Source organism: Taudactylus pleione, unplaced genomic scaffold (assembly GCF_031769625.1).
Source record: "Taudactylus pleione unplaced genomic scaffold, aTauple2 ptg000407l, whole genome shotgun sequence".
NCBI classification, from domain to species: Eukaryota; Metazoa; Chordata; class Amphibia; order Anura; family Myobatrachidae; genus Taudactylus; species Taudactylus pleione.
The window spans coordinates 4,098,246-4,124,080 of record NW_028284809.1 but is presented as its reverse complement, the minus strand read 5'-3'; the positions used below and the strand labels follow the sequence as shown (position 1 = coordinate 4,124,080).

The 25,835-nt window shown below is 45.1% G+C and overlaps 1 protein-coding gene across 2 annotated transcripts in view; it reads right to left on the bottom strand.

The window, feature by feature from the left end:
- ATXN2L (ataxin 2 like) overlaps nucleotides 1-16,671 on the bottom strand; it is a 39,423-nt gene extending 22,752 nt beyond the window's left edge. The window contains exon 1 of one of the 2 annotated variants that reach the window (XM_088446929.1): nucleotides 16,225-16,671. In XM_088446929.1, the coding sequence (XP_088303055.1) occupies nucleotides 16,225-16,370 (146 nt within the window). In that variant the 5' untranslated portion in view covers nucleotides 16,371-16,671. Of the gene's footprint in view, nucleotides 1-16,013; nucleotides 16,035-16,224 lie in introns of those variants that run through there. The other variant, XM_088446930.1, reaches the window with a different exon arrangement.
- Nucleotides 16,672-25,835: the final 9,164 nt, after the last annotated feature.

Genomic DNA, 25,835 nt, shown 5'->3' with positions numbered 1-25,835 from the left:
TACTCATGGGTGCACTTTACATCATGTATATGGTAACATTAATCACCTCTGCTTCTGTCATGCTATAGTATTAGTAATCATGGGTGCACTTTACATTGTGTATATGGTAACATCACCTCTGCTTCTGTCATGTTATAGTATTAGTACTCATGGGTGCACTTTACATCATGTATATGGTAACATTAATCACCTCTGCTTCTGTCATACTATAGTATTAGTACTTATGGGTGCACTTTACATTGTGTATATGGTAACATCACCTCTGCTTCTGTCATGCTATAGTATTAGTACTTATGGGTGCACTTTACATTGTGTATATGGTAACATCAATCACCTGCTTCTGTCATGTTATAGTATTAGTACTTATGGGTGCACTTTACATTGTGTATATGGTAACATTAATCACCTCTGCTTCTGTCATGTTATAGTATTAGTACTCATGGGTGCACTTTACATCGTACATATGGTAACATCAATCACCTCTGCTTCTGTCATGCTATAGTATTAGTACTCATGGGTGCACTTTACATCGTACATATGGTAACATCAATCACCTCTGCTTCTGTCATACTATAGTATTAGTACTCATGGGTGCACTTTACATCATGTATATGGTAACATTAATCACCTCTGCTTCTGTCATGCTATAGTATTAGTAATCATGGGTGCACTTTACATTGTGTATATGGTAACATCACCTCTGCTTCTGTCATGCTATAGTATTAGTACTCATGGGTGCACTTTACATTGTGTATATGGTAACATCACCTCTGCTTCTGTCATGCTATAGTATTAGTACTTACGGGTGCACTTTACATTGTGTATATGGTAACATTAATCACCTCTGCTTCTGTCATGTTATAGTATTAGTACTCATGGGTGCACTTTACATCGTACATATGGTAACATCAATCACCTCTGCTTCTGTCATGCTATAGTATTAGTACTCATGGGTGCACTTTACATCGTACATATGGTAACATCAATCACCTGCTTCTGTCATACTATAGTATTAGTAATCATGGGTGCACTTTACATTGTGTATATGGTAACATCACCTCTGCTTCTGTCATGCTATAGTATTAGTACTTATGGGTGCACTTTACATTGTGTATATGGTAACATTAATCACCTCTGCTTCTGTCATGTTATAGTATTAGTACTCATGGGTGCACTTTACATCGTACATATGGTAACATCAATCACCTGCTTCTGTCATACTATAGTATTAGTACTCATGGGTGCACTTTACATCATGTATATGGTAACATTAATCACCTCTGCTTCTGTCATGCTATAGTATTAGTACTCATGGGTGCACTTTACATTGTGTATATGGTAACATCACCTCTGCTTCTGTCATGCTATAGTATTAGTACTTATGGGTGCACTTTACATTGTGTATATGGTAACATTAATCACCTCTGCTTGTCATACTATAGTATTAGTACTCATGGGTGCACTTTACATCGTACATATGGTAACATCAATCACCTGCTTCTGTCATACTATAGTATTAGTACTCATGGGTGCACTTTACATCATGTATATGGTAACATTAATCACCTCTGCTTCTGTCATGCTATAGTATTAGTACTCATGGGTGCACTTTACATCATGTATATGGTAACATCACCTCTGCTTCTGTCATGCTATAGTATTAGTACTTATGGGTGCACTTTACATTGTGTATATGGTAACATTAATCACCTCTGCTTCTGTCATGCTATAGTATTAGTACTCATGGGTGCACTTTACATCATGTATATGGTAACATCAATCACCTCTGCTTCTGTCATGCTATAGTATTAGTACTCATGGGTGCACTTTACATCGTACATATGGTAACATCAATCACCTCTGCTTCTGTCATACTATAGTATTAGTACTCATGGGTGCACTTTACATCATGTATATGGTAACATCAATCACCTCTGCTTCTGTCATGCTATAGTATTAGTACTCATGGGTGCACTTTACATCATGTATATGGTAACATCACCTCTGCTTCCGTCATGCTATAGTATTAGTACTTATGGGTGCACTTTACATTGTGTATATGGTAACATTAATCACCTCTGCTTCTGTCATGCTATAGTATTAGTACTCATGGGTGCACTTTACATTGTGTATATGGTAACATCAATCACCTGCTTCTGTCATGTTATAGTATTAGTACTAATGGGTGCACTGGTCATTTTGGCACACTTTACATATAAAAGCCTTTGGGGCCAATTCATTTAAAAGTGAAATGTGTGATGTGCCGTCGTAGTGGTGCGTCGGCACAACACCGCTCCGCATACCCCGTGTCACCATAGGACCAAACACTATATGGCTGTTGGGATATTCATTAAAATGATCAACGAACACCAAGCCATCCTCATCTATAGTAACGGATATCAAAACGACCCATCAAATACAGAATGGCACACCTACAAGAACAAACTGACCATGTATGTACAAAATAGGGGCGTTATAATACATGAATACTGATGCCCTCTGCCATGATGTGTAAAAGGACAGCGTTATAATGGTGTGTAGTCACAACGTATGTGAAGGAGGAAAGAAAGGTGCATAATTACGGAAGCACTATACATCTACAAGCGAGATAGAACCAATACAAACAGGAAAGGGAGAGAAAAGAGACCTTAATGTTTTGCCAATAATCCCTTTCATACCATTCAAAAACATCCACTGTGCAAAAGGCACAAAATATGAAAACGCTGTCAAATGCGCATGATGTCACCATCACTAAGCAACATGGCCGCCAGCTGATCACGCCTACCGCTGTCATTGTAACGCTGCTTTCGCCATGTGTGCTTATGTATACAGTATATGTGATTATGCACTGTACTCACTCATCACTATGATGTACATGAAGAGCTATGTATACATTAACGTCATGTGACCAGTCATTCTTACATACATGCTGTAACCACACTACATTTTCTTCCCGTGGAGTAAAATAACTCCTCAACATTTTTAAGAGCTATGGCAATACATCAGTCTATATATATCTCCGATGCAGTGTACGAACAGCGTATCTAGAATTACTACAGCGTTCGTGCCTATGTCTCGGGGGTTAGGTTTCCACCCTCCGTGTCACAGTGAGATAATAGTTACTGCTTTCACCACTTATCCAAACGCAATTTTAGTAACAGTTACCTAATCCAGTATGTATCACATTTACAGCATTTTATACTGTACTAGTATTTTGGACCCTTTAGTCGCTGGGTCAACAGCTATTGTGGCTGACAATACAGAGTGTTATACCCTCGCCTTTTCCCCCACCACCATATCTCCCACCCATTCTCACACCTCACCCCGCCTTTCTCTATTGCAAGCAGGGCCCTCTTCCTTTTCCCTCACAACTATTGTCGCAAACAGCCCTGCTCAGCGCTCCAGGTCCTGTGCGACTGGGCCTGCACAGAGCGTCTTTTCCAGCTGAAAATACGTCTTTTAAAGGTGCGTATCCACTACACGAGAGAGGAACGACTGTACGATTACAACATTATAACCGTACAATCGTTTATCATCCTGTGCAGTGGATAATGTGCCCACACTGAATGATATGTCGGTCAGTGCAGGCACCCTCCCTCATAACCCGAACATGTACAACCTGTCGATATAGACAGGTTAGCCGGCATGTTCAGGCGATGGCAAATGTCGACAACGACCAGCGGGAGCGCCCGTTGCCGGCATATTCACTGCACGATTAATGAACGATTGAACGCTAACTGTCGTAATCACTAATTTTTCTCATGAAGTGGAAAACGCACCTTCAGGCGCAACGTGATGCAACTAAACTGCTTAACAAGACTGCAAAGATTCATTTGCTATGCGACACTTGTACATCAGTGCGAATGAGTCTAATGGAGCATACACACGGTCAGATGAACGATTTGAACAATTTTGCAAACGATTTGAACTACGAAAGATTTTTGACTGCATTAACGCGCATCGTTCAGATATGAACGATTTTTTAAATAGTTATCGTTCAGATCTGAAGAAAAATCTGACCGTGTGTATGCGCCATTATTTGCATACGAAGTGCTACGTTACCACAGCTTTGTCGTCACGCCATGTTCCGTTCTTAACCTGTGACTTTGTACACATTCCTGTGCAGGTAAAGTTTCACTACATCTTATTCCAATGTGAACGCAAATTTAGAAAAAAAGTCGCTTAGTTACGGCGCGGCTCACGTGCTTGTGCCTAGGTGTAAGAGGTCATATCTGTACACCATCATCTCCTTTGGTGTAATGACTGCTGAGGTTTATAAACCTTGTTCTGCAATGTTCTGTACACTTTATTGTGGGGGGGGGGGGGGGGGGTTGTGTTTATACTGTTCCCGTTTATGTACGTTGTAAGACGCAGCAGTGTGGCACCATATAATTAAAGGATAATAATTCTCTCTCTCATTTATCAATGAGTTTTCTTATTCACAATGAGTGATAAAACTTGTTGCGAATGATAAATGGTGCTCTAGCCAATCAGCTCCCAACTGTCATTTTTGAAAACAGATGACAGTTAGGAGCTGATTGGCTGGAGCACAGTTATCACAGTTTGATCACTCGTTGTGAATGATGAAGTTTGTTGATAAATGAGGCCCTCAGAGCTGGGCTGCACGGGCCGTCAGGGGTCCTGCTGCGGCCTGTGGGTAGCTGGCAGTAGGGGACGTCCAATTGTCACGTGCTCCACTGCACTAGACGGAAACCAAAACATTATTACCTAATAGGTAAGAACAGAATTATATTTCACAATCTGGATCTATAAAAGTGAGGAGTAGCATAGAACAGGCCACAAGCTACACAGCAGAGAGACCAGAGATTGGTCCTCACTGTCTTCTCACACCCTGCGTGTTATCCTCTATGTTACCTGTGATTTATCTGTGCCTCCCATGCAGTACGCGTACCATAACATACAGGACATTTAGAGGATGAGCAGTCATCCAGAGCCGCCATATCCATCAAAAGTCATACAGGACATTTGCACAATATACCATAAAATGCTTCTTATAAGGGTCACTGCTGCCGCTAGCATCCTCTGCAAAGCAGCAGCTCCTGTCCTTAGCGATGCAGGATCCTACAGCTTGGTTGTCCGTTCAGATGACCAGTCTGGTGCGTACAACGATGCAGGAAGCTGATCTAGTGCAGCGCCAGAAGTTTGGAAGGCATCTACGATTTATCTATACATGTGCCATCTAGAATGCCAGATCTCTCTGTAATAAACTGGTCTCCACCCATGTCCTTCTCATCTCCAACTCTCTGAATCTCCTAACCATTACTGAAACCTGGATTTACCCCTCTGACACCTCTTCTCCTGCCACTCTCTCTCATCTGGGGCCTCACATTCTCTTACCCCCACCCTGGTGGTCGCCATGGTGGTGGTGTTGGGAGTCCTTCTAGCCCCCAGTTACGCACACCAACTTATACCCTCAGAACTGTCCCTTACATTTTATACATCTGAGGTTCATGCCATACGCCTCTTCCAACCAGTACACCTGCGAGGAGCAGTTATTTACCATCCCCTGGCTTTCCTTCCAAGTTCCTTGACAACTTTGCCTCCTGGCTCCCTCACTTTCTCTCTTCAGATCTTCCCTCTATTATCTTAGGTGACTTCAATATCCCTACAGAATCCTCTGCCTCTAAACTCCTTACCCATTACATCTTCATTTGGTCTCTCCCGATGGACCTCCTCACCCTCCCATGCGAGTCACCACTCACTTGATCTGGTTTTCACTCACCGTTGTGATATTACTAATTACGCCAACTCCCCATTCCCCCCTCTCAGACCATCACCTTCTCTCTTTTAACCTATCACCCTCTCCTTCTCCGCGTCCAAAGGCCACCATCACTAAGCGTAACATTGATGGTATTGAGTTTCCTTATCCTCCCTACTCGACTCTTCTCTCCTGCCCTGAACAAGCTACTTCCCTATACAATGCCCCACTTACTTCTGCTCTTGACTCTTTTGCTCCGGCGATCCCTACTCACAGATCCGCACAACCCTGGCATTCCGAACGCACCAGATACCTGCAAAAGTGTTCACGTACTGCCGAGCGACTGTGGAGGAAATCACGGTCTACGGCAGATTTTCTTCATTACAAATGTGTGCTCTCATCCTACAGTGCTGCCCTTTTCCTCTCTAAACAGTCATATTTTAAGAACCTCATCTCCTCCCTGTCCCCTAACCCATGGTGTCTCTTCACCACTTTCAACTCCCTCCTCTGCCCACCCCCATCCACACACTCTGCCCTAGACTTTGCCACCTACTTTAACTCTAAATTTAAATCCATACGTCAGGACATCATGTCCCACCAAACCCCCAGCACTCCATTCTCTCCTTTCCCTGGTCATTCCTCCCTGTCCATCTCACCAACTCTGACATCATTCTCCCCTGTATCAGGAGAGGAAGTCAAGGTCCTCATCTGTTAACCCCCTCCCCTTATACTTCTCCCCTTAATCTATACCCTCCCACCTCCTCCGCTACCTCTCTCCTTCTGCCTGCTCCCATCTTGCCCACCTCCTCAATCTCTCTCCATCAGGCACAGTTCCTTTTGTATTACAGAATACCCTCGTCTTCCCAATTCTTAAAAAAACCTACCCTTGATCCATACACTCTCTCCAACTACCGACTTATCTATCGCCTCCCTTTTGCCTCCAAGCTCCTTGAGCGTATTGTCTACAACCGCCTTACTGCCTTTCTTTCCTCCCACTCCCAGCTTGACCCATTTCAGTCCGACTTCAGTTCTCTCCACTCCGCTGAAACTGCCCTCACTAAAGTCAGCAATGACCTCCTTGCTGCCAAATCCAAGGGCCACTACTCACTGCACATTCTCCTCGACCACTCTGCTGCTTTTGACTGTTAACCATCCTCTCCTTATGCAAATCCTTCACTCCCTTGGTCTGAGATACACTGTCCTCTCCTGGCTGTCCTCTGACCGTTCCTTCTCTGCCTCCTCTCATGTGTCCTCTTCCCCCCAAGTTCCGCTACCGGTAGGTGTTCCCAAAGGTTATGTTCTTGGACCTCTCCTATTCTCCCTCTATACATCTTCTTTAGGTGAACTCTTCAGCTCTTTTGGCAACCAATATCATCTCTATGCTGATGATACTCAGATCTACCTTTCATCCACTGACCTCCCCCCTCTCGTATCTCCAACTGTCTCTCTGCTCTCTCTTCCTGGATGTCCCAGCGTTTTCTTAAACTTAACATGTCTAAGACTGAGCTGATCATCTTCTTACCCTCCGCCATAAATGCGCTGTCTTGGAGTTATCCTCAACTCCTCCCTCAAACCACACATCAGTACCTCTCGCAGTCCTGCCGCTTCCATCTCAAAAATATTTCCAGGATCAGACGCTCTCACCCTGGAGGCAACTAAGACCCTCATTCACTCACTGGTCATCTCCAGATTGGACTATTGTAACCTCCTTATCTGGCCTCCCTGACTCCCAACCCCTCTACTCCAATCTGTCCTCAATACTGCTGCTCAGCTCATCTTCCTCTCCAAACTTTCTACATCTGCCTCTCCTCTCCTACAAGCCCTGCACTGTCTCCCCTTCAGAACCCAATTCAAGGTTCTTACATTCACTTACAAAGCCCTCACCCAATCCTCTCCCATTTACATCTTGGATCTCATCTTAATTCACACACCTGCCCATCCACTTTGCTCAACAAATGCACGCCACCTCTCTTGTCAAGTGATTACTTCCTCCCACTCCCGCATCCAAGATTTTGCCCATGCTGCTCCCTACCTCTGGAACGCTCTCCCTCTCACCACCTCTCTACAAAATCAGGCTTTCAAAGACCCACTACTTCATCAAAGCCTTCTAGCTCTCACCCTAACAAGCTGCTCCATGCTTTCCTCACTGTTTACTCCATTTGTCTCACCCCTGTCTGTTCCTCCCCTTTAGAATGTAAGATCTCACGATCAGGGCCTTCTTCCCTCACTCATACAATCGTCTACTCCTAACGCCCCACAAGGGCACCTAACACTTGGCTGGTGAAGCCCTGCTGCTTATTCTGAGTGTGATGATCGCTACTGCAGCAATGTTTATAAACTATGTCCTTGTCCTGCATTATTTTGTACTGTAAGTCGCTTTTTCTTGTTTGCTCATTTGTTTAAGTACTTTGAAGGGCGATGCGGAACCCTTGTGCCGCCATATAAATAAAGGATGATAATAATATGGTCCCTGCTTGCAACTGCACACATGTATAAAGCAGATATTGTATCCTATGTTATCATTTATGCCTTTTATAGATTCGATTTTTGAATTTCTGTTTTTTGCAGGTACATAAGGGATTAGTGTTTTTTAAATGTGTCATTAACCTGTAGAATTTGATTGTATTGCTATAATCTAATAAGGTCCCCTTGGTTTGATTAGCAATGAAATTATTTATATAAATTAGTGTCCTTTTCCAACAAGTAATATTAACCTAAAGCAGAAGTAACCAAAACCTAGCTCTCCACAAAGTGGTGAAACTACAAGTCCCATAATTCCTTCACAGTTCCATAACTTCTGGAAGGCTACAAATTGCCTGTGTCTAGACTACATGGAGTCACACCGCTTACTCAGTCAGTCTATGGAGTGTCAGTACATAAGCCCAAGGCACCGTGTGACACATGCTGGAAGGGAAAGAGATAGGAAGGGACCTATGGACAGCTTCCCTGACAGTATAGATAAGTAAAAGTCCGTGTCCTCACATCTGGGGTCTGAATTCATAAACACTGTGTACATTAACCCCAATAGGGCACTGCAGGGAGAGCATATTCCTGAATGATGAATGCTGGTGCATAGGAAACCATAGAAAAGGAAGTAGACATGCTCTGCTACATTTTTAGTTTGCCCCTACAGCAACTCTGTGGCAATGAATGCTGGGATGTGCAGTGCCACAGGTTGTCTACCCCTGATTTAGACAAATATGAAAGCAAACACCTAATTGCTTACTCTGGGCTGAGTCCCTTTATCCCCCTCTGCACCAGCTTTCATAGAGGATAATGAGAACATTACAACAAAAGGTCCTGAACGCCCGTGTTACAGACGATTACAGCCCAATTAGTGGAACCATTCTTTTCTAGAGTATCCATAGTCCCTATCTACAGGCTCCAACCCTCTTTTTTTGTATATGGCCATTAAAAGGCAATCTCAATAAAAGGGAAAGACCAACACACAGGTGCCAGCGGGACAAATGAACGGCAAACTGGCTCAGATGGGCCCATCCATGAGGGGGTGGGTAGGAGTAGCCACCCCAATTACCAAATTGAATAGTATGTTTGCAATTGCTTTTCCTGGGCCACCAACTTTATGGAAGTGTTAAATAAATTGGATCTTCTTTCGCCTGCTATAGTGTGTTGTGTTTTTATTCAATGGGAACGGGGTCAGAGATGGCCACATAAGAGTACTCTACACAAAAGATGCTACCAGGAAGTAGGCACAAGGGAACCCCTTATACCTAAGCGGCTTATACGGAAGCAGCGTCCGCATTCTGGACGCGATGTAGATAAGCGAAGTGGTATTGGGAATATAAATTGAGGCTAGTTAGATGAATAGCCTTTGTTGCAGGCAAATGTGCCAGATGCTTGAGCAGAGGGAGCTGGGGCATGGACCAGACCATACAGGGTTTAAGTAACTCCCAAGAGAGAGGAGGTCCAGTCTGGGAGGAGAAGTGGGAGGAATCAAGATCAACAGAAAGAAACGACAGAGGAAGATGCTTTCTCTTTCGAAGGAATTTTCCCACCCTCCCTTCCCACTAACACCTAAAAAGTTTCTTTTTTGGCAGTTGGGCGTCCAGGGAAATGCAATCTAAAGATAATCAAGGTACGTTGTCAATGACGTGATGGGAGGATGATATGTCCTCCAGGGCCATGGAATGATTAGGCACGTTTCCTGGAATGGATTTCCTCATGACGGGCAGAAGACACCTGTGTCAGGGTATGACACCGTGCCGATGTGGGCAGCAGTGCTGCTGGTGGTGTCACAGCCCCCTTTGTTGGATGGTGAACGTGAAGGCTCCTCCCAAGCTGACCATAGCGGGGGCACTAGGACCAAACTTGGACAGTCACCGAGGAGGTCTTGGCTTCGCGGGTCAATAGGATTGGAGAACCCAGTCCATTGGAACTGGGTGGGCTTGGATGGGTCCACCCATGAGGGGGTGGGTAGGAGTACCCACCCCATTTACCAAATTGAATAGTATGTTTGCCATTGCTTTTCCTGGGCCACCAACTTTATGGAGGTGTTAAATACAGTCAGGTGCATTAATATTGGGACATTGACTGAATTTTCATATTTTGGCCTCTATTCACCACCACAATGGCTTTGAAATGAAACTAACAAGATGTGCTTTAACTGCAGACTTTCAGATTTAATTTGAGGGTAATTACATCCAAATCAGGTGAACGGTGTAGGAATTACAACGGTTTCTATATGTGCCTCCCACTGTTTAAGGGGCCAAAAGTAATGGGACAAACTAAACAATCCTAAATCTAACTTTCACTTTTTAATACTTTGTTGCAAATCCTTTGCAGGCAATTACAGCCTGAAGTCTGGAACGCATAGACATCACCAGACGCTGGGTTTCATCCCTGGTGATGCTCTGCCAGGCCTCTACTGCAAATGTCTTCAGTTCCTGCTTGTTCTTGGGGCATTTTCCCTTTAGTTTTGTCTTCATCAAGTGAAATGCATGCTCAATCGGATTCAGGTCAGGGGATTGACTTGGCCATTGCATAACATTCCACTTTTTAGCCTTAAAAAACTCTTTGGTTGCTTTTGCAGTATGCTTTGGGTCATTGTCCATCTGCACTGTGAAGCGCCGTCCAATGAGTTCTGAAGCATTTGACTGAATATGAGCATATAATATTGCCCGAAACACTTCAGAATTCATTCTGCTGCTTTTGTCAGCAGTCATATCATCAATAAATACAAGGGAACCAGTTCCATTGGCAGCCATACATGCCCACGCCATGACACTACCACCACCATGCTTCACTGATGAGGTGGTATGTTTTGGATCATGAGCAGTTCCTTTCCTTCTCCATACTCTTCTCATCACTCTGGTACAAGTTGATCTTTGTCTCATCTGTCCATAGGATGTTGTTCCAGAACTGTAATGGCTTTTTTAGATGTTGTTTGGCAAACTCTAATCTGGTCTTCCTGTTTTTGTGGCTCACCAATGGTTTACATCTTGTGGTGAACCCTCTATATTCACTCTTGTGAAGTCTTCTCTTGATTGCTGACTTTGACACATATACATCTACCTCCTGGAGAGTGTTCTTGATTTGGCCAACTGTTGTGAAGGGGTTTTTCTTCACCAGGGAAATAATTCTTCTGTCATCCACCACAGTTGTTTTCCGTGGTCTTCCGGGTCTTTTGGTATTGCTGAGCTCTCCGGTGCGTTCTTTCTTTTTAAGAATGTTCCAAACAGTTGATTTTGCCACACCTAATGTTTTTGCTATCTGTCTGATGGGGTTGTTTTGAATTTTCAGCCTAATGATGGCTTGCTTCACTGATAGTGACAGCTCTTTGGATCTCATATTGAGAATCGACAGCAACTGTTTCCAAATGCAAATGTCACACCTAGAATCAACTCCAGACCTTTTACCTACTTAATTGATAATGAAATAACGAGGGAATAGCCCACACCTGTCCATGAAATAACTTTTGAGTTGATAGTCCCATTACTTTTGGCCCCTTAAAAAGTGGGAGGCACATATAGAAACCATTGTAATTCCCACACCGTTCACCTGATTTGGATGTAATTACCCTCAAATCTGAAAGTCTGCAGTTAAAGCACATCTTGTTTCATTTCAAAGCCATTGTGGTGGTGAATAGAGGTCAAAATATGAAAATGTTGTCAATGTCCCAATATTAATGCACCTGACTGTAAATTGGATCTTCCTCCACCAAGCTAGTGTTGTGTTTTTATTCGATGGGAACGGGGTCAGAAATGGCCACATAAGAGCACTGTACACAAAAGATGCTACCAGGAAGTAGGCACAAGGGAATCTCTCATACCTAAGCAGCTTATCCCACCTTGTGTCAGGTCACTGTTATTTAAGTCCTGATTACGGTAATGTGTCAGCTATAAATATATATTATATATGAGGAATATATATAGCAGAGGTGCCCAAACTCCGCCATTACAGTCCTGGTTTTAAGGATATTCATTCTTTAGCACAGGTGACTTAATTAGCATCTCAGTCAATTTGATTTGATGGACTGTAATGACAGAGTTTAGCAACTTCTGACTTTTCGCTATCATCGCCGTTTTTTCTGGGATAAAGTATCAGGCGCGTGCCCGCTTTATCCCAGTATTCAATTAGGACCTGGCGAAAACGGGACCCGGCGGAAAGGTAAGTATCGAAAAGTCCATTACATTTTTGGGAAACCTTCCTGTCACCCCCCTAAAGATGTCCTGACATTGGGGATCAGTATGGGTACCCCCGATTTGGAATGCTGAAGGTAGTCAGGGTTTTTAATAGCCGCGGCAGGTGCATAAATGCAGCTTTAAAAGAAGGGGTGAAGAATAGCACTTAAGTAATTTTTGGGGGAAAATAACTTGTCCCATCAAATTTGGGGTACATGAAAATGGGTGCAAGCATATTAAGTCCCTAAAGTCACTTAAAAAAAATTATTTAAAAATGCACCTGCCGCTATCACCCGCATTCTAGAAAACACCTGCCGCATACTTGGGGACCTCCCTGAGTCAATTTCGCTAGATTAAAACTTTGCTCCCCAATATTTTTTTTTTTCCACCCCCAAAATTAAAGTACATATTTTTGGGGTATCCTAAGGATTTTTTTTTTTTATCACAGATTACTTTTAGGGGGACACTCCCAGTGCTGCAGGCTAATTTTTCTTTTTTTAACCCTGCACCCCTAAACCCCAATTCTGGAGAAATATATGAGATATGGTAAGAACTTACCCTTGTTATCTCTATTTCTACGAAGTCCATAGGGTCTGTAGGATACCTTGGGGTATAGGCAGATGACATCAGACATCGGGCACCTCAGAGTTAAAGTTTTCAGCCTCCCAGGAGGCACGGGGGTCCCCCTCCTATACCCCGCCCCACGAGCCAAGGCAAACCAGTTACGTAGACATACAGGCTATTATCGGCCAAAGCGTGAGTTCGCAGCTTACCGTCCGGATCTGAATCAGGCCGAGTGCTGAACTGCCTTTTCCTTGCCGTGACTCACCTACACTCACCCAAGTCTTAAAGATACAATGCGTTACCCTATCCTCGTCCTCAAACTGATTTACTACTCTGTTTTGTCCCCAAGATATACCACCTAAAATTTACTGACAAGTTTCAGTGTATGTTGATGCGGACACTATGGTACCTTGAAAATTAAAATATGGGATCAATTCCAAGCATGACTGAACAAAACCGGAGACATAAATCATTTGGTCGCAGAGCCGTACCCCTATAGGGAGCAGAAGTAGCCTGAAAACCCAAACCAACATAAAAAGCACACAATACAGAGGGGCCTATTAATCAATTCTGCCCTTAAACATGTGGAAACATGAGTGTTCGCATATTTTAAGAGAAGAATTGAGCAACCCTTAAATGTACCAATATAGAAAGGAGCCTACTGTTCGAAAGTCACCGCAGCCGCCCTCTCCATAGTATTATGTGAGGGGGGCATTTAACAATACCCGCAAAGCTTTGTGAATCTTGCCGGTATGGGCTGACGTCATCTTCAGATAGCGTTAGCCTGTAACCTTCAATGGGAAAGCCCTGCCAGAGAGAGCCGGTGACCCACTCTGGTGGGACGCAGGTGATCCCATTACATATCACTTCAGCATGACGTGGCGCATGTGCAGCTGGAAAGCCGTGTACGCGCAGTAGCCTGCCAGCTGTCCGAAGACATCACATATGCAATCACTTTACCTCTTACTGACCGCCGGGACAGGCGCTCATCTCATAGCCCGTGTCCCAGTGAATTAAATTAATATTGTAAAAAAAAAAAAAAAAAAAAGGAATCTCTATTGTCGCTATGAGAATCTTCATTTTAAGGGTCATTTCCGCATATAATTAATATGTCCCAAAACATTAAAACGCAAATGAAATTAAAAACAAAACAACAGTACTTTGAATAGTTGTTAACGAAGTCTCAGCTTTTCAACCGGGTAAGTAAATAATCTGTGTGGCCAGACAATGCAATGTCAAATAACCACAGTACCCCGTGCCACTGTTAGGCACTGCCAGTATAAGGGGTTATGGAGGACGTGACACCTAGAAGTTCCCAGCAACCAGCTCTAGGCGGAATTTGCAGTTGATTGTCTATAGCCTGTGGCCAGTCCACACCAACTATTTCATCCAAACCAAAGAAAGTTTCTTATTTTCAATGCAGAAGTTCCCAAATGTTTTCCCAACACCAGGAAGGGGTCACGTTGAGGACCATCTAACACACAATAAAGCTTATTGACGCTTTAAATAACCCACATGTAGCCACCCAGGGAAAACATGACCAGCACAGGAGACTCAGTATGTGTGCAAGCATGGCCAGACTGATGAGTGACGAGTATTCAGACATATACCCCGACTTCCTGTCCCAATTAAATGCTAGTACAGGATGCAACAGTATGACACCAGAAACTGCGTTACAGGTGCTTACACTACAGCAGATTTTAAGAACTATGAACTCCAGCGATGTTATTAGTATTTATATTTAATAGTAAATAACTCCCACCTGTGGACGTTACAAATTAAAATAATTTTACAAAAAGAATATTAAACACTATGGGCCATATTCATATATAGCGTTAGGATGGAGCAAGCAGGGAGAGAAAGACACAAACTGCAATCATCTCTTGGGTATACGAGTTGCTGATAACTATAAACACTGGCCAGTGATGGCTACTTTTGTGTGTTCAGTCTACGGATGTTGTAATATAAATCATTAATAATGACATAAGGTCTTAAACATTATGTCTTGAGCACATACGGTGCTCGAAACATACTGGCCTGGGATAAGTGCAGACCTGGGTACAGTGACCTCTGAGATAATGACTGCAGATCTTGGTGCAGTAGGTCACTGGCCTATAAAGAGCACAGAGCTACAGTAGCGTTGGATGTAGTACGAGCATACTGACAAGGCGAGTGCACATCTGGGTACAGGTAACACGGAGAGATTGACTGTACATCTGGACGTAGTGGGTCATACTGGCCTAGGTGAGCGCAGATCTGGCTGCAGGGGACACTAGGATAATGACTGTAGGTGTCTGGGGAGAAGAGGTCACACTGGTAGGGGATACGGTCATAACTGGGTACAGCGGGTGATGCTGGCAAGTGATAAAGGCATATCTTGGTACCGGTGGTGACAATGGTAGGGAATGAGGGCAGCTCATGGTACAGAGGTGACACTGGCAGGAGACAAGGGCAGATGTGTGGAGTGACACTAGTAAGGGTGAAGGCAGATCTGGGAGGTGACACTGGCATTAGATGAGGCTAGATCTGGATACAGTGTGTTACACTGGCAGGGGGAGTGCAGACCCGGGGTAACACTGGCAGGAGATGAGGCAGATTGGGGGGTGACACTGGCAGATGAGGGCATATCTTGGTACAGGTGGTAATGGTAGGGAATGAGGGCAGCTCGTGGTACAGGGGTGACACTGGCAGATGAGGGCAGATGTGTGGCGTGACACTAGTAGTGGGTGAAGGCACACCTGGGAGATGACACTGGCATTAGATGAGGCCAGATCCGGATACAGAGTGTTACACTGGCAGGGGGAATGCAGATCCAGGGTAACACTGGCAGGGGATGAGGCAGATTGGGGAGTGACACTGGCAGGAGATGAGGGGTGGGGGGAGGAGGATGACACTACCAGAGGAATAGGCAGCACCGGGAGGGGGGGGGGGGGTGTTGGAGGATGACACTACCAGGGGTAGGGGCAGACCTGGGGGGGGGGGGGGGACACTGCCAGGGGGTGAGGGCAGATCTGGGGAAGGGGCGACACTGCCAGGGGGTGGGGGCAGACCTGGGGAAGGGGTGACACTGCCAGGGGGTGGGGGCAGACCTGGGGAACCTCATGCAGATGGGCCGCGGCACGGCCGGTACCGGTGGAGACTGCGGCGGAGGCCGGAGAGGGGGGGGGAGCAGGACCATGTGACCGAGGGGAGACACGCCCCTCTCCGGCTGCCGCTCCATTGGCCGCACCACCCATCAATCAGCCTGAGCTTTCCCCGTTGCCGGTAAACAGGCATTTCCCCCGGCACATCCCGCCTTACCTGCCGGCTCCGGTTCGCTCCAGGCTCCCGGATGGGGGGAGGCTGCCGTTGGGGCTCCCCGGGGAGCCGCTTCCTGGCGTGGAGACCGCCATGGCCGCTACTGCAGGTTTGCGGATGGCCTGAGGCGGCGGCTGCTGCTTGAGCATATTCCGAGGAGAGCTGCTGCCGGTGCGGGCGGAACGGGGGGAGGGGGGGCTGCTGCCGGGAGAACGGAGACCAATAGCGGCAGCGCGCGCGCCTGACTCTCGCTCCAACCGACACTGCGCGCGGACGGGCTGGGTGGGCGGCGCTAAGCGAAGGAACGGCCAATGGGAGCTGGCACCAGCGGGGAGGGCGGGGGCGCCGGCCGACCAATCCGCTGCTTGGGAGCTCTCGCTGGCTGCTGCTGACCCGTCTCCGTCTATAGCAGCGTTGCCTTCAGCGCGCGGCGAGTATGCGGCGTGGCCTGGGCCGAGCGTGCCGACCAATGGGAGAGGGCTGAGGGGGAGGTGCGTCGGTAGCAGCGGCCAATGGCGTGGGTACTGAGGTGCTGGGCGGGACCACGGCTGCCTACCTGGCTGCCGTCTCTTGGAGCTCGTGCATGGGGCTAGTGAAGGCGGAGCCACAAAATGGCGGCGGCTGGGGCTGCTGCGAAGGCTCCGCCTCCTTCCCACGTCACGCGGCCGAAAGCTGAGGGGACGCCGGTCTCTGAGAGACGTGACGGGAGGCTCGTAACCCAGCGCTTCCCCCCCCACCCTTCCATAACGCTACCGTGTCGCACTGCGGCGTCGTCATCGCCGGCAACGGCCGTTTCCTGCACTCACGTCATATATTCACTATCATGACGTCACGACATAATATTCGAGATGTATTTCCTTGTCTGGTGCTGGCCTAGTATATCAGCCCGACAGCCCATGTGCAATCAGAGCGTCTCTAGTGAAAGTGTGTGCGTTTAATAGCTAGGTCAGTGGGCATGCCACCACTAGGATATTTTAATTTGTCACCTGGGGCAAGGCCTTAATTTGGCGCACCTCAAAAATATCCCTAAGAGAGCGTTCTTTGTGCGTGTTCCTGAAAAAGGGGGTGTGGTTTCATGACAGTAATGCCCCTTACACATTATGCCACACAGTAATGCCCCTTACACATTATGCCACACAATAGTGCCCCTTACACATTATGCACACAGTAATGCCCCTGACACATGCCACACAATAGTGCCCCTTTCACATTATGCTACACAGTAATGCTCCTTACACATTATGCCACACAATAGTGCCCCTTACACATTATGCCACACAGTAATGCCCCTGACACATTATACCACACACTAGTGCCCCTTACACATTGTGCCACACAGTAGTTCCCCTTACACATGCCACACAATAGTGCCCCTTATACATTGTGCCACACAGTAGTGTCCCTTACACATTGTGCCACACAGTAGTGACCCTTACACATTATGCCACACAGTAGTGCCCCTTATAAAACATGCCACACAAAAATGCCCTTACACATTATGTCACACAATAATATTATTATTATCCTTTATATGGTACCGCAAGTTTTCCGCAGTGCCTTACAAAGTATATAGACAAGTGAACAAGAAACCAGTGACTTGCAGGACAAGGGCACGATTTATACACATTGCTGCAGTAGCGATCATAACACTTAAGCAACCAGGTGTTAGGTGCCCGAGTGAGAAGTAGATGAAAGTAGTAAGTAAGGAGAAGCACAAGAGGGTAGAGAGAACATTCCTGCATGGCGCACGTCCCAGCTCCCACTGCGAGCCATGTCGGGAGAGAAGAGGTCTGGGAACAGTGTGTTTGTGTGTTCAGAGAGGGGGATTGTGTTAAGTATAATGCGATGGGTGGGGGCGGGAAGACTGGAGAAGCTGAGGGGAGAGAGTGGCTGAGACCGGGTCCATTTATTCACTAGTTTTTACCTATAGATGCAAAGAAAATGATAGCCAGGAAATCTCGTATTGGTTCAATGCATGACATAATTTCTTCTTTGACCATGTGTCCTTGGGAAGAAACGAGTGCTCCAGCTAGGAAACATCCCAGCTCCATCAACACATCCAGTAGTTCTGTTAGTGTCAGCATAAGAAAGGGGCACAATAGTGCCCCTTATAAAAACATGCCTCACAGTAATGCCCCATACATATTATACCACACAATAGTGCCCCTTATAAAAAAAAGCCTCACATGAATGCTTCTTACATTTATGCAAGAAATTAGCGCCCCTTATTAAACTGTATGCCTCACAGTAATGCCCCTTACATATTATACCACACAGTAATTACCCTTACACATAATGCCACACAATAGTGCCCATTATAAAACATTATGCCTCACAGTAATGCCGCTTACATATTATGCCACACAATAGTGACCCTTATAAAACTTTATGCCTCACAGTAATACCCCTTACATATGCCACACAGTAATGACCCTTTCACATTATATTATAGAAAGGTGCTGTGCTTAAAACAATGTTATTTATTAAATCTTTGCCTAGGCTGAAATAATTTATGGATATGCTGTATGCATAATTGATACATGGTATATGATAATTGATAAAAATAAGAATGCATTCTTGTCTATTAGAAAGAAGTCATACAAATACATTTAATTGTACAATTATTCCCTACAGACCTATATGAAAACTATAAAAAGTAACAATAAAAGTCATACTATGTGGTAAGAGATTTCCGTTTTACCTCTATTGGGACCACTATATATCAAAATAGTCAGAATCTCTTTAAAATCCCCACAGATCTCAGTTCCAACATGTATTACTCCAATAATGTTACAATCCTATTTTGCTATAATGCTTCAATTCGTTGCAATGGAGAACTTGTTTATTTGGAATTGCAGTGTGTTACGGATTCCCAGGCTGTTCCGTGTAAACCCTAGAACCCAGGCTAGTGAGGTCTTCCACCACTAACAGCCACCCGCTATTCCCTTAGAACTGGGAGACGTTCACCGGTACTTGAAGTAGTAGGGGTTTACACTGGTTACCTTCGGAATCCAGAGAATAACGGAAGATACTGGAAACTGAGAAAGAAATCAGTAGCTTATAAGCTGGTAGTGTGGCTAGAAAGCTGATGGAGCAGCAACGAAGCCGGTAGCAGCTCGGGAGCTGATGGTGCGGCTGGGAAGCTGATATCGCTGGATACCAAAACAAAGAGAAATACAAGAGCGCTGACCATGCAGCTGAGCCGAGAGATCCACAAGGCACGCTATAGTCGGGGAGGCGGCAAAGGGCCAGCGTGCAGAAATAGGGGAAGAAACCAATCAAGTCGTGCTGCGAAGAACACGTGACGTCCGGGGGCATCCAGATTGCTCAGTAACTGAGGGAACAGGAACAACATTGCTAGAAGGAGACAAGTCGTGACCATGACTTGTAATACAGTGTCCTTACATGACCGCCTGTGATATTTACTATATGCCTAATGTATTGTTTAGAGACTTAAATACAGTGCAACCGGAAAGTATTCACAGCGCTTCATTTTCTCCACATTTTCTTATTCCAAAATGGAATAAATTAATTTTTGTCCTCAAAATTCTACACACAATACCCCATAATGACAACGTGTAAAAAGTTTTTTGAGATCTTTGCAAATTTAATAAAAAAAACAAAAAACGAAGAAATCACATGTAAATAAGTATTCACAGCCTTTGCTCAATACTTTGTTGATGCATCTTTGGCAGCAATTACAGCCTCAAGTCTTTTTGAATATGATGCCACAAGCTTGACACACCTATCTGGGCAGTTTCACCCATTCCTCTTTGCAGCACCTCTCCAGCTCCATCAGGTTGGATGGGAAGCATCAGTGCACAGCCATTTTCAGATCTCTTCAGGGATGTTCAATCGGATTCAAGTCTGGGTTCTGGCTGGGCCACTCAAGGACATTCACAGAGTTGTCCTGAAGCCACTCATTTTATATCTTGGCTTTGTGCTTAGGGTTGTTGTCCTGCTGAAAGATGAACCGTCGCCCCAGTCTGAGGTCAAGAGCGCTCTGGAGCAGGTTTTCATCCAGGATGTCTCTGTACATTGCTGCTTTCATCTTTTCCTCTATCCTGACTAGTCTCCCAGTTCCTGCCACTGAAAAACATCCCCATAGCATGATGCTGCCACCACCATGCTTCACTGTAGGGATGGTATTCGCCTGGTGATGAGCAGTGCCTGGTTTCCTCCAAACATAACGCCTGGCATTCTCACCAAAGAGTTCAATCTTTGTCTCATCAGACCAGAGTATTTTGTTTCTCATGGTCTGAGAGTCCTTCAGGTGCATTTTGGCAAACTCCAGGCGGGCTGCCATGTGCTTTTTACTAAGGAGTGGCTTCCGTCTGGCCACTCTACCATACAGGCCTGATTGGTGATTGCTGCAAAGATGGTTGTCCTTCTGGAAGGTTCGCCTCTCCACAGAGGAATGCTGTAGCTCTGACAGAGTGACCATTCGGTTCCTGGTCACCTCCCTGACTAGGGCCCTTCTCCCATGATCGCTCAGTTTAGACGGCCGACCAACTCTAGGAGGAGTCCTGGTGGTTCTGAACTTCTTCCATTTACGGATGATGGAGGCCACTGTGCTCATTGGGATCTTCAAAGCAACAGATATTTTTCTGTACCCTTCCACAGATTTGTGCCTCAAGACAATTCTGTCTCGGAGGTCTACAGACAATTCCTTGGGCTTCATGCTTGGTTTGTGCTCTGACATGCATTGTCAAGTGTGGGACCTTATATAGACAGATGTATGCCTTTCAAAATCGTGTCTAAACACTGAATTTATCACAGGTAGACTCCAATTAAGCTGTACGAACATCTCAAGGATGATCAGTGGAAACAGGATGCACCTGAGCTCTATTTTGAGCTTAATGGCAAAGGCTCTGAATACTTATGTACATGTGATTTCTTAGATTTTTTTTTTATTAAATTAGCAAAAATCTCAAAAAATGTTTTTACACGTTGTCATTATGGGGTATTGTGTGTAGAATTTTGAGGGCAAAGATGAATGTATTCCATTTTGGAATTAAGCTGTAACATAACAAAATGTATAAAAAGTGAAGCACTGTGAATACTTTCCAGATGCACTGTATTATTATTATCCTTTACTTATATGGCGCCACAAGTGTTCCGCAGCGCCTTACATAGTACATAGAACTAATAGGTGAACAAGAAACAAGTAACTTACAGTGCAGGACAAGGACACAACTTATATACATTGCTGAAATAGTGATTAAAGCACTCACAATAAGCAGCCGGGAGTTGGCAGTCCCATGTTAGGTGCCCTAATGGGGAGTAGAGAGTAGAAGAAAGTGTAAAGAGAAGCACATGAGGGAAGAGGTCCCTTCTCATGAGAGCTTACATTTAAGGGGAGGGGCAGACAGACAGGCGTGACACAGAAGGGGTAGATAGGAAGGAAAGAGCATGAGGTGGGTTAGGATGAGTGCTGAAAGACCTTGATGAAGTAGTGGGTCTTGAGAGCCCGTTTGAAGATTTGTAGAGAGGTGGAGAGTCTAATAGGGAGAGCATTCCAAAGGTAGGGAGCAGCACGGGCAAAATCTCGGATGCGGGAGTGGGAGGAAGTAATCAGTTGGCAAGAGAGGCGGCATGCATTAGTTGAGCAAAGTGGACGGGCGGGAGTGTGAAGGGAGAGAAGGTCAGAAATGTATGCGGGAGAGGATTTGGTGAGGGCTTTGTAGGCGAATGTAAGAACCTTGAATTGGCATCTGAAGGGGAAGGGGAGCCAGTGTAGGGCTTGAAGGAGGAAGATGAGCCGAGCAGCAGCATTGAGAACCGATTGTAGTGGAGAGAGGTGGGAGGCCAGCTAGGAGAAGGTTACAGTAGTCCAATCTGGATATGACAAGTGTGTGGAAGAGGGTTTTAGTGGCATCCTGGGTGAGGAAGGGTCTAATCCTGGAGATATTTTTTAGGTGGAGACGGCAGGACTGCGAGAGGTGCTGAATGTGCGGTTTAAAGGAGAGGGAGGAGTCTAGGATAACTCCCAAGACAGCGCACTTTGGGGCTAGAGGAGATAGTTGTGCCATCAATAGATAATGAAATTGTGGGAAGTGATGTAGTGGAAGAGGGTGGGAAGATGATCAGCTCAGTCCTAGACATGTTAAGTTTAAGAAAGCGCTGGGACATCCATGAAGAGACAGTTGGAGATACGGGTAAGGAGCGAGGGGGAGAGCTCAGGGGTGGAAAGGTAAATTTGAGCACCGTAGCTCAGCTCCGAAAAATGCTGATCAGACTTTCAATTCCACTCTCACTTGCAAGCATCAGTAGTGAGAGACTGAAATGCGGTCTTCCTCGTTATGGGTATTCGGAGCCGGTGAAATTACTCCGTGTTTGTTCACTCTGGACAGGCAGAATAAACAGGCTTCACTGTCCACTGGAGCTAGCCCAGCGGGTCCCCTCCTCCTCTCTGTCAATGCTCCTTAACCTATACTAAATGACAGAAGGTTAACTTTACACAAACTTTCGTCTCACGTCACAATTGATGTCAGGAAATCAGGTATCCTCTCCGACATTCGAACAGTGTTCTTGCACGATTTAACGCGTTGACGCATCTGCTCTTCTGTGAGATTCCTGGGTACCCACCTTGCACACATGCAATGATTTTCAGTTCCTTTTGCACAACATGCTGTTGGAATGAAATGCCAAGTGAAGCCGAAAGATCGCGTAAAGTTAACCATCTGTCATTTTGCAACAGCTCCGTAGCTTTGGCAATGCTGACATCTGTAACCGCGATGCATGGTCTCCCAGAACGCGCTCCGTCAGTCACTCGTGTATTACCCTCTTTGAAGTGCTTCCACCATCGAAATACTGCAGCACAGCTAATTGTTTCTCCATCGTATGCTTGCCATTAAATTTTATAATTTCTGCTTTGTCCAAGTGTAACACAAAATTAATTCACACATCTCTGACGTAGGGGTCTATTTATTAAGCAGTGTTAGGAGAAGTGATAAGGTGCCAGCCAATCAGCTCCTAACTGCCATCTCACAGGCTGTGTTTGAAAAATGACAGTTGGGAGCTGATTGGCTGGCACTCTTTTCACTTCTCCTAACACGGCTTAGTAAATAGACCCCGTAATCTCACAGACATGTCTTCCTCATCCGCCATGACGAAACGTACGAAGATCTTCCACTCGCTGTGACCAAACAAATAAGACTACAGCAGTCCCACCGCAGGTTCAGACACTTCGATGTATGAGCTTCACAATAATCAGCATAGCGTTGCCACGTCTACCTATGGGGACAGAAAAACAGAGGCAACCTCAATACTTTTCAATTAGCTCTCGGATATATACACACCCTATTAGGTTGTAAATTGATTTGTGTGTGCCACTTACCTTATGTTTCTGGTCACACTATGTGGGAAATGATGGCACCGCAATTTGCAGCCCAATCACACCCTGGATTTAAAAAGCCACAAGTCCAGAGCTACCATGAGTGCGGGAAACTCATGGCTAATTGCATTCCCCCCCTATATGTAATTTATGTCATGATCCTCTCAATAATACATCAGCGTGTTATAAATAAAGGACAACAATAGCGGTGGGATGCATTGGGTGTCAGGTTTGTGTTCTTTGTTAAACGTTGGGACCTGTGCAGGAGATCCTTGCAGTTAGTGACACAGTAGTAACTGAAGCAGTGGGGTCATAAATGGCGCCAGACATTTCCTTTAGGTACCTCAGTGTAACTAGCTGCAGTGGGAGCATTGACCAAAATGAGTGCCAACGGGATAGACACACGATGACGCCACAGAGGAGGAGGAACCTGCTTGCTGGCACAAAGTAAGTATACTCTTGGTGCAGGAAGGGCCTCCAGGGGCCCGTGTTTACTGCACACCCTGTACCCAGAGACTCCTACCAAGTTTCTAAAGGCCAAACCAGTCTGGCTCTTGTGACCAGGGTACAATCAGTCAAAGCTGGTACTTATTTTCTTCCTTTCAATAGTAACCTGCCACTGACTTTAGTCTACCGTTCAACCTCTACAGGGGAGGGAAGCAAGTCCGGTATCATACCCCCCTGCTAGCGATATCCCAGCAGTTCTACAAGAAGCTGAGTTGACATGGTTCCTTGCCCGATCAGTAGACTCTCCGGTCATCTAATTCTTACCAGAGCTCATTACAGTACTGACATTATCTGAGCTGGCAGTCCTTGAGCCCTTCTTGGCTAGATCATTGGTCCACTTGTCTGAAAGCCAATCTAGGCTGGTGGGAAATGCTGAAGACATTTAACCCCGTCCCCTCCATACAGAGTTGCGATTCTTGGCAATTGTCTCCCCATTCTGGGAAATAAAATGGAATGGGTATGAGGCACTGACACAAGGAACACCAGTCGGGTAATGGATAGAGATATGTCTATAAATACATACAATAAATTGGTACCACACTCTAATAAAATGCTGCCGTATGTCCGAGGTAGTCACCCTGGGATAATGCTGGAGCAAAAGAAAAAATGGGGTAACAGCATATATAGTGTGTATAATCTCACAATAGTTTTAATACAAATGTAGTTATTCAGGTAATAAATTAGATAAAGAAACCGTGTGAATACTTAAAATAGAATATATTTAATAAAACCAGAAAAAGACTGATGTCCTGATAATTATAATCACTGGAAAAATGGAATGGAGCCCCTATAAGCACATATAGTTACCGGTACCACTCAGTTCTTTAGGGATGGTAAAGGCGGTCCAGCGGGTGTACAATAGCCTGCAGTTCATGCCGTCCCTAATGGTGTTGTCCAACTCTCACAGATATTGTATCCAAAGAATTGGCCATTCCACCAGAATTCATACCGCTGGAATTGTCCGTTAACTACTGGATTACCTCCTGCCGCACTAAAAAAACTGGACCACCTGATTTCAAGTTTTCTTTGGATACAATATCTGAGTTGGACAACAGCAAATGGTATTGCATGAGCTGCTGGCTATTCTACATCCTTTTGGAACCACCTTTTACCATCCCTAATGAACTGAGTGGTACCGGTAACTATATGTGCTTATTGGGGCTCCATTCCACGTTTCCAATTACTATAATTATCAGGACATCAGTCTTTTTCTGGTGGATATATTTTGTCCCACAGACATAAAAACGTATTGGCGCTCAGCAATTAGCAGATCAGTTTTTATTGTGTAACTTTTATATTGTGGTTTCTATTGTGTTATTAAATATTTTCTATTGTAAGTATTCACACGGTTCTTTATCTAGTTTATTATTACTTGAACAACTACATTCGTTTTTAAACTATTGTGAGAATATATGCGCCGTTGCCCCATTATTTATCTCCCCATCCTGCTCACTTTACTAGAAAGTGGGTGGGATGTAAGAGATCCAGACACTCTTTCAGAAATGCGTGGGGCTACCCGAAAATTCGGAAGCCTCCTGCAACTTTTGGCAGTGTAGATAAGTATATGTACAACTAATATGGTCTGTAACCATCGACCATCAATGTCCATCTCTAATAGGTCACTTGCGACGGACTAATTTATCCTAATTGGAGTATATTGTCACTCCAAAAGAGAACTTTATATAGATGGTACATTTGCGCCCAATTACAGTCCGCCTCTGAGAGGTTTATGGACACCACTCTTCTGAAAGCGGCAGCATTTATTGCCTTT